This window comes from Phyllostomus hastatus, unplaced genomic scaffold, assembly GCF_019186645.2.
Source record: "Phyllostomus hastatus isolate PE091 unplaced genomic scaffold, TTU_PhHast_1.1 phas_contig_495, whole genome shotgun sequence".
Taxonomy (NCBI): domain Eukaryota; kingdom Metazoa; phylum Chordata; class Mammalia; order Chiroptera; family Phyllostomidae; genus Phyllostomus; species Phyllostomus hastatus.
The window spans coordinates 8372711-8388614 of NW_025333895.1; the positions used below are offsets into that span (position 1 = coordinate 8372711).

Sequence of the window (15904 nt, forward strand, 5' to 3'; positions counted from 1 at the left end):
GCTGCTGTGTCCGTGGGCGGATTGTGCTGGGCCCTCGGGGGCTGGCAGGGGCCTCCCCCAGGCCCCCCACCATAAGCAAGCCAGTGGGAGAAGGGGGCGGGGGGGGGGCAGCCACAGCACCAGGAGAGGCCTCCAGCCCCCCGGGTGCTCCTAGGCAGGGTCTTGGTCCCCCCCTCCAAAAGGGGCCACAGCAGGTGGCTTCTGGGGAAGCGACACTGGCCGAGGACAGCTTCCTCCTGGTGACACGGCGGCCCCGCCCCGGGCCCAAGGCCACAGAGCAAATCTTCAGCCTCCTTCCCTAGTGTGTGCAGGACCCCGGGCACGCCTGCGCCCCTCCCGCCTCACCTGTTTGAGAGAAGCATCGTGGCGTGACCATGGGCCGAGCCCCCCAGGGAGGGGACGCTGGGGGTTGGGGGCGTCAGGGGCTCCCACACTACGTCCTGGGGAGGAGGTGTGGGCAGCCTAAAGACCCCCAGGTGCCGCCCACCCTCTGAGCGACAACAGCGCACCGAGCACGTCTCAGAGTCTGTTTATAAAAAACAACCATGTGCAGCACTGGCACTGAGGGCGTGGACCGGGCTGCCGGAGCCCGCCCCTCCCTGGCAGCCTGATGCAGGCCGGGCTGGGAGGCCCAGCGGGAGAGTCCAGGGCCCCAGGCCTGCTCCGGCACCCGGTTCCGAGGTGCAGGGTGGACGAGGCCCTGCCCTCAGCCTGGGGAGGCTCTGGATGACTCTGCAGTGACCTCAGCGGGACAGCCTGCATCCGAGGCCGGTGACAGGAAGAGGCCCCCTGCTTCCAGGGGGAGCCGCGGGAGTGGGCCACAGTGACATCTGGCAGCCGGGACGGGGCACGGCGCGGTCCCTCTGTCCATCCTCTAGCCACGCCCTGGGCCCGCCCCTCCGGGTCCTGCCCGCCACAGGCCTGGGCTACTGGGCGGGCTGGGCGCCAGGCCCCGCGGCGGCCCCGTTCTCCTGGGGCGTGCTGGACAAGTGGAAGAAGGTGGTCCGCATGGCTTTGTGGCAGGTGTCCATGAGCTGGGGGATGTCGTCGACGGTGAGGCCGCTGGTGGGGATGGCGTCCAGGATCTCCACCTTGATGGTTCCTGCGGCGGGGGTGGGTGGGGGTCAGTGGCCCGGGGCCAGGCACCCCACCCGTGCCTGCCGCCCTGGCTCCCACGCTGTACCCTCTCCTTCCTCCTCTGCCCGCAGAAGCCCCTCTCCTCCGGCCCAGGGGGCCCAGCCTTCCCTGAGGAGCACCCCCTCCCGGGGTCCCAGCCAGCCGGCTTCCTCCCGGGACACCCGGCCCGCCGGGGTGGCCGGTTTCCACTCACACTCGGCTCCTAAGTACACACTCGGGGCTGGGAGGACTGCGACCCCCCACCGAGCACCCCCCCCCAGGAAATGTCCTCCTGGCCCCTCCCCTGCCACCTTTCAACCTTGGGCCCCACCTTGGCACCTGAGCCCCAGGGTAACACCTGGAGGGAAGGGCAGGGGTCTCGAGCTCTGGGGCCCATGGGAGTGGGGGTGCCTGGGAGGCTGCTGCTCCCGTGAGCTGGGCCCGGATGCCCGGGCTCACGACCCCCCTGGCACTGGAGCTGCGTCTGCCTCGGGCCCCCGCGCCGTGGGCAGCCGGACCTGTGTGTGCGGACTCAGGGACGCAGCCCACCCCTGGGGCCTCCGTTTCCTTACTCAGGAAACGGCCCGTGACCACTCACCTGGGCCCCTGGCCGAGGCTCTGGGTCCCTCCCTCCCCCCTCCCCCGAGTGGTCACTGTGGCAGGGGCCGGACCTTTAGTAACCCCCAGGAATGGGGACTGCACTCCCGAGGGGCCTGGGCCGCGTGTGCCTGGCGTTACCTGAGGTGAAGCTCTTCGTCCTGGGGTTGTAGAAGGAGGAGAAGCTGGAGTACACCACGGGGATGATGGGCACCTGTGCACGAGACCAGGGCAGCCTGAGGATGACCGGAGCCGCCGCCAGGCCGCCCCGCCCCAGGGTGGGCTCGTGGGGGAGCCCTGCCTTCCCGCCGCCGGCCTCACCTTGGGGTTGCCCCCAGCACCTGTGGCTGCCAGACAGGCGCCGTGTCCGACCTCAGGGCCCTTCCACACGCTAACCCTCCAGGTGGCCCGGAGGGCCACAAACTCATCCTGTATACCTTCAGTCAAGCATCACCTCCTCCAGGAAGCCTTCCTAGGTTGGCATATATCCATCCGATTCACATCTGTGCCCCCCACTGGGTCCTAAGATCACCTTGGAGGGCAGGACCCCGATGACCTGGGGGGCAGGACCCTGTCCAGTGTAGCTGGGAGAGGCCATCCTCCGTCCCCAGAAGGCTGGGGGCAGAATCAGCCGGGGGAGGGGGCAGGGCCCGCTGACCTTCCTGAAAAACGCCAGGGTCAAGTCCAATGGTGACTGCAAGGTTGGAAGTGCTGCCTGGGATAATCATTAACCCTGCAGCTGGGGAGCCTCTCCCCAGGGCCAGCAGGGGAGGGGAGGCAGCCTAAGAACCCAGAGAGGGTACGGTCCAGAGGGCCCTGCAGGGGGATGGAGGGTGGGGCACGGGCCGTGACAGCGAATGACGTCGTCTCCTGGCTGAAGCTGCTGCTGCTGCCCCGCCACTGCCCCCTCTTCTCCCACAGGGGGTGGGCCCCTCCCCCACACCACCAGCAGAGGAAGTGACGTCAGCCTGGGGCACGCGGCGGGGTCTGCACCCCTAGGACATTTGCTGGGGCCTCTGGCAGGAAGGCTCCCGGGCCTTGCTCAGGGCCATGGCTAGGGGGCGCTAGAGGCCGCCTGTCGCAGGTGGAAGCGGGAGAAAGGCTGCCACCCCCACGGACTCCCTGGACCCCGGGGTCTCCCTGTAAGAACCCCCACCACACAGGGCCGGGGGTGGGACAGGGTACCCTTCGCCCACCAAGGGGTCCCCTCACTCAGGGACAGATGTACCCTCCGCCTCTACTGCATCACCCACCGCAGGCCCCAAGGCCCCTCTGGGACGAGCTGTATCCCAGAGGCCCAGGAGCAGGGGGGTGTGAGGCCCCACCCAGGCCCCGCCCCCGCCTCAGGCCCAGCTGGCCCACGCCCACTGCCCACTCCAGACCCACCCCAGCCAGGAGTGCGGGGGCGAAGGCGCACTCAGCCGGCGGGCCTTCCGCTGCTTCCTCGTCTGCAACCCGGCTCGCTCGGGGCCCCTCCCGGCCCCTCCCCGCGCCAGAGCAGGCGCCTCCTTAGCGCGCAGCGCGTGGCGGTGTGGGGGGCGTGGGGGGCGTGATGCCCTGCCCCCCGTCCGTCCAGGAGAGGCCGGCCCCTGCGTGCTCCCCGCCGCAGCCCCAGCGGGCAGTCACCCTCGCGCAGCCTTAAGCCAGCTTGGACCGGCTTCCTTGACCCCCCCCCCGCCCCCGCAGCAGCCCCAGGAGGGCGCGGCCCCTGCGCACCTGGGACTGGACGGCCAGGTAGAAGGCGCCTTTCTTGAAAGGCAGCAGGTCCCCGTTGTCGTTCCGTGTGCCCTCGGGGTAGATCCACACTTTCAGCTGCAGGGGAAGTGAGAGGCGGGAGTGGGGCCGGGGGCCGCGGCACGCGGCCTCCGCAGGAGCCCGCCCCCGCTCACCGTGGGAGCGCCCCGCCCCCGGCCCCGCCCCTCCCACACGCACACACTCACCTTCTCCTGGGTCATGCGCTCGCCCACTTCGGCCATCACGGTCATGGCCGTGCGCGAGCGCTGCCGGTTGATGAAGAAGACGCCCCCGAGGTACATGATCAGGCCCACGGGCCCCGTGAAGAGCAGCTCGCGCTTGGCGATCTGCACGCAGCGCTCGGGGAGGATCTCCATGAGGCCTGTGGTGGGAGGGGCCGGGGAGGCAGGGGGCTCAGAGCCCGGGGTCCGCGGCTCCCTGGGCCCTCCCCGCCCACCGGCCGGGGCGGGGCAGCATCTTCCCGAGACAGCTGCCTGCCTGGGCGAGTCCTCGGGCCCGAGCTCCTTCCCACCCGCAGGGGAGCTGAGCAGAGCTCCCGGCTTTCGGTGAGCGCGGGGCCGATGACACACGCGGCCGCGGCAGGAAGCTGGAAGGAGGCCCAGCTTCCCTGGCCTGGGGCGGCCCTCCTCGCTGCCCCCCAGGGCGCCCCACCCCCCTACCGGCCCAGACCCGCCGGCCCTTGGCCTACCCATCATGTCCAGGATGCTCTGGTGGTTGGAGATGATGACACAGGGGTGGTCCACCGCCAGCTTCTGGCGGCCCTTGACTTCAAAGCGAAGGCCGTACAGGTACTTGAAGGACCGGACGAACCAGCTGATGATGCTGCAGAAGAGACGGTGCCAGTGAGCGGAGGCCCCTGGGGCCCTGGGGAGGGGCGTGGTGGAGCAGCAGGGAGACCCCCCCACTCACTCTCCCCGGGGGCTGGCCACGCGGCCCTGGCTCACCGGCCCTCCAGAGCCCTCAGGTCCTGCCCCTTGTGGGGTCGCCGAGGGACGCCCTGCCTCCAGCCGCTGCAGCCCCCGCTTCCCCACCCACATTCCAGGGGCCCGCCCTTGTCACCCGCCGGGCCCTCAGCCCGCACCCCTGCGTGTGCAGCCAGGCGGGGACCCCGTAGGAAGGGGGCCGGAGGCCGAGAGCTCCGGGAACAGGCTGGGTCCGGTTCCCGGCCGAGTCAGCGACAGAAGGACCCGCCGGGGGAAAGAGGCGCCCAACCATCGAGGGCCAGGCCCCGCCCACCCCCTCCAGGGAAGGAGACCCAGGCAGGGGTGTGACCGCCCCCTCGAGGCAGTGCCCCGCCAGGAAATGAGCGCAGGTACTGAGTGGAGACCTGGGCCAGGCGGTCAAGCTGCTTCCGGAATGATGGGGACCCAGCGCCGAGGGGGGCACCCAGGCCGTGCCCCTGGCCCTTCCCACCACCTCCCCCCACCGCCTGCAGGGCAGGACCCCTGTCCCTTCTCACAGAGGAAGCCCTGGGCCCGGCAGGTCACAGGAGACGCTGCTGTGGGGTCGGGGTACCCACAGACCCCCAGCCGAGCCCCAGGAGGCTGCCCCGGGGGGTGCGAGGGGCCTACTGGCACGGCCGGGGGGCTTCTGTCCTCCACCTGCCCACAGAGCTGGGTCAGCTGACGGCTGGCTGGGTGCAGAGGGTGCCAGGAGGAAGGGCCACCTTGGCCCCTGTTCTGTGGCCTCTTCGCTGACACCTGGGACAGGACAGGTGCCCTGCGGGGGTCAGCCTCAGGGGCTGCCAGCGCTGGGGTTCGAGCTCACTGCTCTGCGGCCCCCTGCAGGGCCCCAGGGTCCTCCTGTGGGCAGCAGGGGGCTAGGGGTCTGCCACCCACTCACCCAAGGGTCCCTACCACAGGTCTCCCAGGAGATTCCGGGAGACACCTGCTCCCCAGCCCCCACGTCTACGGCAGTCAGTCCCTGCGGGATGGAAGGGTTTCCCCACCCCAGCTCGGGGCGCACACGGCTCGGCGACAGCAGGGACAGTCCCACCGCTGTGCAGCCTCCGCCGCCACCGTCCTCTCCAGGACGGTCCGTCTTCCCACACGGACGCTCGGTCCCCATGGAACCCCCACTCCCACCCCTGCCCCAGCCCCGGCCCCACCGTGGGCTCCCTGTCCCTGCGGGTCCGCCTCCCTCCTGCAGGGACCGAGTGGAAGTGGGGCCTGGCAGGACCATCCTGTGTCTGAAAGGCAGACCCCTAACCGGCCGCATCTCTCTTGGAGCCTAACTCCAGGGGGGAGGGCAGGCAGTCCCCGTCGCCCTGCGCTGCAGGCGGGGACGCCCAGGCTCAGGAAGGCGCCGCAGGTGGCCCTGGGCGGTGCCGTCCGGGCCGGACTCGAGGGGCCGGGCCAGCTGCCGCCTGCATGGCCACTGGGGAGCTGCCCTGCTCCATCCTCCGGAGCCTATTTTCTCTCTGCTTCTCGGGCCCCGCGAGGACCACAGGGGACAAGGAAGGGGAGGACGCAAGCAGGCAACTCGCGAGAAGAAAAACGTCAAGTCCAACACGCACAGAAAAAGCCCCGCCTCACAGGCAGCAGGAGAAACGCCCACCCAAACAAGAACGCCCTGCCCTGGCCACGGGGCTCGGTCAGTTGGGACGTCCTCCCAGCACCAGAGGGTTGCGGGTTCCATCCCCAGGCAGGGCCCATGCCTAGAGGCTGCGGGTTCGATCCCCGGTCGGGATGCCTGTGGCAGGCAGCCGATCAATGTTTCTCTCTCTTTCTCCCTTCCTCCCTCTCTAAAAATCAATAAAAACATATCCTCAGGTGAAGATTAAAAAAAAACAAAACCAAACGCCTTTTTCTCCACCTCCCGATCAGCACAGATAACAGGCTGTCAGGGGAGGCGTGTGGACACGGGCGGAGGCGGCGGCCGCCGCAGGGCGGGTTGGCGGCAGCAGCGCTGGGGCCGAGTCCCCGTGACCCGGAACGGCCTCTCGGGGGGTCACCGGGAGGGGGGCCGCCCGGGGCGGGGGCAGGAAGGGGGGCGGGCAGCTGGACTCAGGTGTGGCCCAGGTCAGGAAAATCCGGAAGCACCAGCGCCCCAGGAGGGAGCAGGGCAATGAACCAGGGTCAGCGTCACAGCCCGAGGCGGCCAGGGACACCGACAGAGCAGACCTGCGTTTATTATTACAGCAGGAGCTCCCGACCCCTGACCCCGTGACTTCCGGTGGGGCCGCTGGCCTGCTCTCCGCACCCAGCGGCACGGGGCCACTCAGGCCACCCAGGGGATGACGGTGGCGTCCCCGGGGCAGTAGCATTTGCTGCTGTTGTTTTTTCCCTCCTGTTTTTATACTGTGGTAAAGCCCGGGCAGGGTAGCTCGGTGGGTTGCAGTGTCATTCTGACGCACCAGGGTTGTGGGTGTGATCCCTGGTCAGGGCAGGTACGAGCATCAGCCAATGAGTACGAGCATCAACAAGGGGGACAACCAATCGGTGCTTCTTTCTGTCCCTCTTTTTCCCTGTCTCCCTCTCAAATCAATAAGTTAAAAGAAAGCTAGCCCTGGCTGGCATAGCTCAGTGGATGGAGCGCGGGCTGCGAACCAAAGTGTCGCAGGTTCGATTCCCAGTCAGGGCACATGCCTGGGTTGCAGGCCACGGCCCCCAGCAACCGCACATTGATGTTTCTCTCTCTCTCTCTCTTTCTCCCTCCCTTCTCTCTCTAAAAATAAATAAATAAAATCTTTAAGAAAAAAGAAAAAAGAAAACTTTATTGTGGTCTAAAACACTATTATCACTTCCACCATTTTCGAGCACCCAGCCCAGCCCAGTGGCATTAGGGGCACCCGCATGGCCGTGTGGCCCGCGCCGCCGCCACCCTCTCCAGGACTTGCTTTCAGTCAGTGTCCGGGGCAGGCGCTGCCTGCCTGCCTGCCTGCCTGCCTGCCACCACCGTTTCCAACGAGGAAAGACGCCGTGTGCCGAGCTCCGCCAGCAGAGCGCAGCAGAGCCCTCTCTGCTACACCGATCCCCAGGTCCCCGCCAGGGCCGGGCAGCCTGGCGAGGCCGGGCCGGCGGGACCCACGGCTCGGGAGGGACACAGCCGGCCAGACAGCGGGGCTGCAGGAGACAGGGGCGGGGTTCCCCCCGGAACACGCTCTCGACGCTTTTGCAGAGAACTGTGCCCACACGGAACTAAAACACGCCCTGGCCGGCGTGGCCGCGGGGCGCTTCCCCAGAACGGCACGTCCTAGGAGTGGGTCAGGCCCGGGGTGTCCTCGGGGACAGGCTGTTCCCCCAGTTTCCCCTCTCCCGGCGTCCCCCCGCCCCCGCCTTCAGGGTTTTCTGTGACCGTGTGGGGAACTGTGCGCCGCCGCCGCGGTCTGCCCGTGTTTCCTCGAAGACCGGGACGCAAGCCCGGCTCTGCGGGCGCCTGCCTGTGCAAGCCCGGCTGTGTGGGTGCCCGCCTGTGTGCCCGCGGGCACTGGGCGCAGGGCAGAGAACGCCGGGGGGCAGGGACACCCCCCTCGGCCGACCCCGTTGAACACCCACTGTGCGCCGAGCACCGCACCAAGGGCTCCGCCTGAGCTCAGGCAATGACCCCACGGAGTGTGTCCGCACACGCAGTGTGTCCACCCTGCAGGCGAGGAAGGTGGGGCTCCGAGGAGTTCAGGGACTGCCCCGAGGTCACCCAGCAGGGGGCTGGAACCACGTCGAACCCTGGCATGAAGAGTGTGCCGGGTGCCAGGCTGAGGGTGGGCCGGCTGGGGGCAGGGGAGAGGCTCAGCATTGCAAAACTCCAGGCCCTCTGAGCCTGCCCCCCCTGCCCCCTCCCCTGGGGCCCCGCCCGGCCTGCCAGCAGGGCCAGACAGAAGTGGCTCTGTCCCCTCACCTCCCCAGAGCCTAGAAGCAACTGTCACGCCCTGGCTGCCCCGGCCCAGCCCAGGCCCCATCCTGAGGGTCAGCCCTCGGCGGCCCAGAAGCTGGGGGCAGGTGTCAGCAGGGCTGGCCCTGGGACATGGCCAGACAGCCCTGGTCGCTGTCCCACACTCTTCAGCCCCCAACTCCATGACCCTGCAGGGGAGGCCGCTGGGGGTGACGCCAAGGTCGCCTGAGGCCCAGGTGATGGGCGTGAGCTCTCCACGGCAGGGCAGGTGCCCCGCGGAGCAGGCCCCTTGCAACCACCTGCGCGAGTGGCCGGCTCTTCGAGCAGAGGGGATGCCCTGGCCCGCCTGGCGCCCTCTCGGGAGCCCTTCCCGCAACCGCGGACCAGCACCACGCACACCACAGTCATCTGGGCCCGCGGGAGCCCAGACCGGGCTCCTGGCGGCCGGCCGCCTCGGACCACCTGTGCTCGGCCCCAGGACACCTGGGCCGCTCTCCAGCTCTGGGTCAGACGGACCGCCTGCGGGTCCTGACGCCCTTCCCACCGGGTGCGACCCTGGGACAACGCGCTGGACCTCCCTAAGCTCCCGTCCCCGCCTGTGGAATGGGGAGGGCGTAGCGGGGCCGAGCGTGAGGAGGCCGGGGCGCCCGTGGAAACTGCAGGGGCCTGGGAGTCCGCACAGGGAGTGGCTGTGACGGCAAGGACACAAAAGGACCCAGGGCGAGTGAGAGCAGACCCGCCCCCGCCTTGGCCAGCCCAGGCCTGCCCGGCCCCTGCTCCCGGGAGCCAGCAGACAGTTCAAGGCTAGGCCAGGCGACCTGCCGACCTTTGCCCTCAGCCCCTGGACACGCGGGCTGGGTGGCCCGGGGAGACCCGGGCGGCCGTCTCGGACGAGCTGTGGCAGTCCCCAGGCCAGACCCCACAGAGCAAGGGACGCGGTGGGGCTCCCTCGGGGGCGGCCCCGTCAGGAGGCAGCACAGAGGGCCCTCGGGTGCCCCAGGGAAGCCACCTGGCTGAGGAGCGGTGTGTTCCACCAGGTGTCACAGGAGCTGGAGCCCAGGAAGGGGACAGGAGCCAGGGGTTGGGACAGGGGCTCCCCGCCTGCGCAGACACCCCAGAGGCGCTAAGAGGGGGCGTGCAGGAGCGGGGTGGACCCGGGGAGACCCCCTCAGCCTCATGAAGGAGCAAGTCTCCAGGGCCAAACGCTGGGGGGAGCTCTGGTTTCTGAGCCCAGGGGACAGTTTGTCCCAGCAGGACAAGAGGGGGCCTCCCCTCAGTTCTGGGGCCCCAGGTCAGCCCCCATGCACCCCCCCCCCCCAACCCAGGACTGCACATTGCTGGCAGCACTGGCGAGGAGCTGGCCCTTCCAGACTTAAACCCAGACCAGCACCAGCAAGTCCCCTGGCCCCAGTGGCCCGTTCCCCGCTCCCCGACGTTTGGCGCAGGCGCAGTGCACACAGACCGAGGGCCTCGCTGCCCCGCCTCCCTTGCAGCTAAAGGCCACACTGCCCTGGCCACAGGACGGATGTGGAAACATGTGGGTCGGTCTCTGGAGGTCCTGCCCCGACGGTGGCCTGCTGGACACTGGGAACAATGGGGCCACGGGACAGAGGAGCCAGCAGCTCTCGGTGGCCCCGAGCCGCGCAGCTGTGGTCCACTTGGTTGCGTGGAAACGCAAACCCTGGTTAAGCCGCCGTCACTGCACTGGGGTTTCACGGCCCCGCAGCGGAGCCCCACCCTCACACTCACCCAGCTCCCCTGGACTTCACCGCCCTCTCTGCCAGACAGGTGGGACGAGGGCATCTGTCTCCCGGAAAGGGACTCGCTGCCCAGCCCCAGCGCCGCACCCGGGGCAGCACCAGCCCGCGCGGGTCCTCGGTGGTCTCGGCCCCCAGCCCGGTCAGGACAGAGTCAGCCTCCGCCCGTCCGCTCCCAGGCCCACTCCGAAGTCCGGTCTAGACGGCAAACGCCCCCTTGGGTGCCCACCCAGAGTCGCACGGGGAGGGGCCCTTGCTGGGGGTGGGGGATGGAAAGTGGGGGGCAGGCAGAGCGGGGGTGCCTCCCACCAAGAGCTCAGGGCTTCCCCAAAGCCTGGTCGCCAGCCCCGCCGCACCGCCCTGGCCCCTGGTGATGGGCGGCAGGGAAAAGCATGCGTCCTGGAGCCGCTGTCCACTCCTTGGTTCTGCCACGGCCCCTCCCAGCTCCGGGGCCCGGCCACCCCTCCCTCTCCCTCCCCAAGGCCCTAGTTTCTCGCTGCTCCTCTGACCCTCAGACTCCTCGTCTGCACCAGGGAACACACGCAGTCCGCCCCCGGGGTCGGGGCTTCTGCGGCCGCAGCGGGAGGGCCCTTCGGGAGGCAGGGTGGGGCCGGAGACGGCCAGGCCCCCGGGGTGCGGAGCGGGGCTCCGGGGCTCACTGGGCAGACTTGGGGGTCCAGCCCGGTAGGGGCCCGAGATGAGGTGCACACCCTGTCACTCACCGCCGCCCCCTCCTCGGCCTCCGTCCTCCCGGTCCCGACCCGGACCAGCCGCCTAGAGCGACCCAGCACCTCCTCCTCCTCTGCCCCCACGGCTGGCCGCACCCCTGGAAGCCCACGCGCACAGTCACCCCACCCTGACCAGTGCTGGGGAGCCGTCGCTGTGGCCCGCCCCGTGGGGGCTGGGGGCCCCGGCTGTGGGGGTCTGGGCGCCCCCACCCCACCTCCGCCCTGGAGAGAACGGGGCGCCTGCTGTTACGTGCTGCAGGGGCCCCTCCGCAGACACTGGGTCTGGGGGCTGCCCCGGGGAGGGGGGAGGGGCACCATCAGGGCGTCAGGGGCCCCAGCAGGACACCTGCACACCAGGCCCCAGGGCTGGGGAGAGCCCCGGGCCGCAGGGGTAGGCCAGGCCCAGCCACTAGGTCGGCGACTCCTGACTCAACCCCAGCGAGGCGGCGCCACCGGCGAGGGCCGGTGGGGCCGTTCAAAAGACAGGGAAGCGCTCACAGAAAGGTCACCTGATGACCCAGGGTGGGGGAGGGGCGGGGAGGGTCACCTCCAAGATCTGCTGTCACTCTGCAGGTGGGGACTCCCTGAGGGCCCCAGGCCCTCCGTCTCAGCCCCGCCTGCAAACTTAAGCACAGCCTGGGGCAACCCCGCCCGGGGGGGCCGGGGACCCAGGGGGAAATACTATTTCTGGAAGCAGTCCCTTCCTTCCCTCCCCAGAGGACATGGGGCGGGGGTGGGGGGGGGCCTCGCCTGAAAGGGCCTCACCTGGGCCCCGGACACTCCAGCCATTTCAGTCTGTGTGTGGGGTGGGGGCGGGGAGGCACCACCGCCTGAAGACAGGGCCTGGGGACCCAGGCAGTAGTGTGGGCCGGTCCGGGGCAGCAGCCCGCCCTGGCCAGGGCAGAGGCGGAGGAGGCCAGGAGCCCTCACCCACTGCCCCGGAAGCACGGGAAGTCCGGGAGGGGGCTCGTGCCAGGGTCCCCTCACCAGGCCACAGGCACCACCAGACTATTGCAAAACCCACAGAGAAAGGTCAGCAACAGCCGTGTCCTGCCGCAGAAACGGGGAGAAAGGGCGAGAAGGAGCCCCCTGTCCAGCAGCCCCTCCAGCCTCTGACCCAGAGAGGTCGTCAGGTCCTCTAGCCGGCCGGACCTGAGTCCCCACGCAGCACCGGACCCCCCCCCCGGCACAACCGCCGGTCGCCGGGTCTGCAAAGTGTCCGGAGGAAAATTGCAGCCACCACCCCCTTCCTGCACCTGGGCTGAAGCTGGACTCCATCGCGGAGACCCCCACCTTCCCGAGCGGAGGAAGGAAATGGAAGGAGGAACCTGCCGGGAGCCTGGGACCTGAAGTGTTCATCACCTGCCGAGCAGGTGGGAGGAGGGGTGGAGAGGAGAGGGCCAGCCGGCGCCCCAGAGCTCCGGGTCCAGGCGGGGGCGGTGCTGCGCCGCCTGGGCCTCGCTGCCCCGCGGGGAAGCAGGTCGGAGCCTCTCCTGGCGTGGCCCAGGCCCCTTCCTCCCAAAGAGCGGCGGGCGCCACCCTCAGCCCGGGACCCCGCACCGAGCGCGCCCCCCACAGGACTCAGGGACGCTGTGGCGCCGGAGGCCGCGACCTGTTTAAATCCGTCCGCGCCTGCTCCCCGTCCCCGCCCGGGGCCGGGGACATTGTGACGCCGATTCCCTGGGATCCCTGCCCCTCCTCGCTCGCCTCCCCAGCCACGCGCTCCCCTCGCGCGCTGGTCCCGGAGCCGGAGAGAGGCGCGGGCGGGGCAGGAAGGAGGGAAAGGAGAGAAGAAAGTTGGGGAAGCGGAAGCAGGCGGCGCCCGGCGCTCCCCAGCCCTCCCCAGCCCTCCCCGACCCGGCCCGGCGCTCCCCGGCGCTCCCCGGCGCTCCCCAGCCCGGCCCGCCCGCTTGCCTCATGTTCTCCACCGTCCGGCCGCCGTGGCGCAGCAGGCAGACAGCAGCGGCCACCATGGAGACCGAGAAGCACAGCGCGCAGTACAAGGAGATCTTGGCGTAGAACTTGGCGGTGCGGTTCAGCTGCACGAGTAGCAGCAGCAGCAGTAGCGCCGCCGTCAGCCACGGCCAGAACTCCATGGCCGGATCGGCGCCGGGCGACGGCGCCCTCGGGGCCCAGACGGCACTGGCCTCGGGCTCCCAGCCTGAGCTCCCGCCGCGGGCGCGACGCAAACCCGCGGACTGGCGGCGGCTCCCCTTCGTCCCCGCCCCGCCCGCGCCCCTTATTGCGAGGACCGAGGGGCGGGGCGGCGCGGGGTGGAGAGAGCGCGCGCGCCAGGGAAGCGGCTAGGTGCGGCGCAACCCGCGCGACTCCCTCGGCCACCGAGTCACCTCGCTCGGGCGCCGCCCCCATCCCAAGGCCCAGCCCGCCCTACTCAGTGTCATCCGCACGGCCCCGCCCCGCGACTCGCCCCCTTTACGCCGCCGCCGGGGCACCTAGCCTCCTCCGCCGCACCCCCCTCGAAGCCCTGCATCCCGGCCGCGGGGTCGCTGGAGCTCCCGCTCCGCGCCCCCCCAGTCCAGGCCTCCTCCCCTGCCCCCTGTTCCCCTCCGCCCACCACCACCGTTGCGCCTGAGCCCAGACCACAGTTCCAAAGGCGGCCCAAGGACGCAGCCGCCCATGCCACTCCCGTGGCCAAACAAATGGTCCCTTGAAACACACTGGAGTGACCAACGGCCATCTGGACAGGCAGCCTGCCCCCACCCCGGGTCCCCTCAGGCAACCCTTTAGGCCACTCGCCCTGGGGGTCTTGGTGGGCAGCACCCGAAAGGGGCAGCAGGAATGGGGCGTTTTTCTGGGCGGGGCTTTTGGTGCCGGCATTGGGTGTCAGGAACAGTGTCACCCGGCTACTCCTGGTCCGGGGCCAGCGGCAGATATCAGGCGACTGTGTTCACATCAGCGGGGCGCCCGGCCAGCCCGGCAGGACAACGGGCAGGTGGCACTGGCTAGGGGCGGGGAAGGAGGGGCCCTGCCAGGGTGTTCCAGACCTTTGTGGGGACCTGCCTCGGGGACCGATCTGAGTGTGTAACGCTGAGCTTCCTTCCTGCCCACGTGCTCCCCACCTGGGGGTGGGGGCTGTGTTTGCGGCCGCTCGGAAGTGCCCCCCCCCCCACTCCGGGCCTGAGGGCGTCAGCAGGGATATCACTGGCCTCTCCCTGCTCTCAGATTCGGAGGGGACCTGTTGCTTAAGTGAATCCCCGATGACCCCTCCCCCCACCTCTCGGTTTCCTCTGACAAATGCAAAACCCAAACTCTTGAGATGAGCGGGCACCTCTGGCCCTCGGAGGGGCAGGACCCCGAGAGGCTAGGAGCTCCCCAAGTTCTCAGCCGCTCAGAGGAGTGGAGCCTCACGCCTGGGCCCCGCACCTGAGGGCACTGTGCAAGAACACCTTCCTGGCCTTCCCTGCATCAGCCTCTGCCACCCACCAGACCACGATTTTGTATCCGCTTAGAGAAAGCACTGGTCCCTCTTCCCACTCCCGGGGCAGGATACTGCTGCCCCCTCAGAGGGGGCCTGAGAACCCCCCGGGAGGGTTTACGGCCCCCGCGTCGACAGACTCTGGAGACATGTGGGGGGGTGCCCTCCCGCCGGTGGTTCTGCAGGGAGCTGGGCAAGGGCGGGAGTGCAGGCTGGATCAGGGTGGGCTTCTGGGAGGAGGTGTAGCAGCATCTCGGGCTGCAGGTCCTGAGGGTCCGCCCGGGATGTAGGGAATCCAGTCCTCACCAACCCCAGGGCAGCAGAGGCCGTGTTACTTGGAGGCCTCCTGCTGGGCCCTTAGCTCCCTGCCCCCGCCTCCCCAAGGGGCCCACCCACCCCTCACTCCCCTTCCCTGGCCAGCCTCACACTCCTCCACTCCCCTTCCCTGGCCAGCCTCACACTCCTCCCTGCACTCCCAGGCCCTCGTCCCACCCCCGGGTGTCTGTGTGTTCCCCTCCCCCACTGGGATGGCCGGTCCACCGGCCTTTGCCTGTTCTGTTCACTGGAGTGTCACCAGCACTGAGAACAGTCGATGCCTGGCACACAGTAGGTGCTCGACAAAGACTCCTCCAGTGCAGGTGCACCCCCATCTTACAGACGGGAGACCGGAGCTCCCAGGGACAGTCACCCAGACAGTGGCAGGAGGAAGCCTGCCCCGTCGCCGGGGCCCATGGCCGCTGCCCCGGGAAGCCCGCCCGGCGCTGGCCAGGACAGGCCGCCCCGTCCTGCCCTCACTGCTGCGCCCTCAGACGGACGGACGAGAGGCGGTTACCCAACGCCGCCTCCTTCCCCAGTTCCGTTCTCCCCTGGGGGAGATGTTGAAAGACATCGTCCACTTTCCCCCTCGCAACAAGGGGGAGGGGGGGAAGGGCTGGGCCCGAGGGGGGCCGGCGGAGGGGGCGTCAGAGGTCGCGGATCTGAAACTAATAGTCACGGTGTCGCTCCGACGTCCTGTCGGGAAACGAAGGGGAGGGCACGGTCCGACCCCATCTCCCCATCTCCCTGCAGGACGCGGTTGGAGGAAGCGCCACGCTGCCTCGGTGGGCAGGGCGCACGCCGTCCTGCTGGCCCTCCCAGGGCGCCCCGAGTCTCCTCAGCTGCCCCCTAGGAGGAGGTCGCCGGTCACCCCCGAGTCAGCCCCACCCGCTCTGGGCAGCAGCTGAGAACCCTCCAGGGTATTTGCTGGGGCCCGGCCAGGGAGCACATGGGCATCGGGTGACACAATCGAGGCCGAGCTGGCACCACCTCCTGGGGCCCTTGAGAGCCCACAGCCAAGGGGGGGGTACACCACTGGGCATGGGGCGCTCTGGCTCCCGCATGCAGATTGGCCAGAGGCTGAGCAGGCCACAGGCCTGACTCCCGTGGCCGCCCCCTCGGGGGGCCAGGACGGGGCCCTGGATTTGGTCTGGGTTTCTCTTGGGTGGGTCGGGGTCTGGAGGGAGGGCCTGAGGCTCTCCAGCGCTGGAAGTCGCGTGTGGGACCCCCACCCACCCGCCACGTGGCATTGCTGGAGGGGGAGGGGCGCCCGGCCTTGGAAGTCAGCGTCTGCTTCGGTCTCCAGGTCGCCCAACAGCCCCTGAGCCTCCCAGAGGAGAGGGGTGCCTGTCCCCAGGCCTGCTCCGGGG

At 69.6% G+C, this 15904-nt stretch overlaps 1 protein-coding gene across 2 annotated transcripts; it reads right to left on the minus strand.

The window, feature by feature from the left end:
• Positions 1-512: 512 nt before the first annotated feature.
• AGPAT2 (1-acylglycerol-3-phosphate O-acyltransferase 2) lies at positions 513-13113 on the minus strand. 2 transcript variants are annotated; one of them, XM_045846212.1, is made up of 6 exons: positions 12698-13113; positions 4157-4290; positions 3654-3829; positions 3430-3525; positions 1855-1927; positions 513-1102 (listed from the first exon to the last, which is right to left on the minus strand). In XM_045846212.1, exons 1-6 carry the CDS (start codon positions 12877-12879, stop codon positions 927-929), a joined length of 837 nt encoding a protein of 278 aa, XP_045702168.1. In that variant the 5' UTR covers positions 12880-13113; the 3' UTR covers positions 513-926. The 2 variants fall into 2 exon arrangements, with proteins under 2 accessions (XP_045702168.1, XP_045702169.1); XM_045846213.1 differs by lacking the exon at positions 12698-13113 and adding an exon at positions 12396-12523.
• Positions 13114-15904: the final 2791 nt, after the last annotated feature.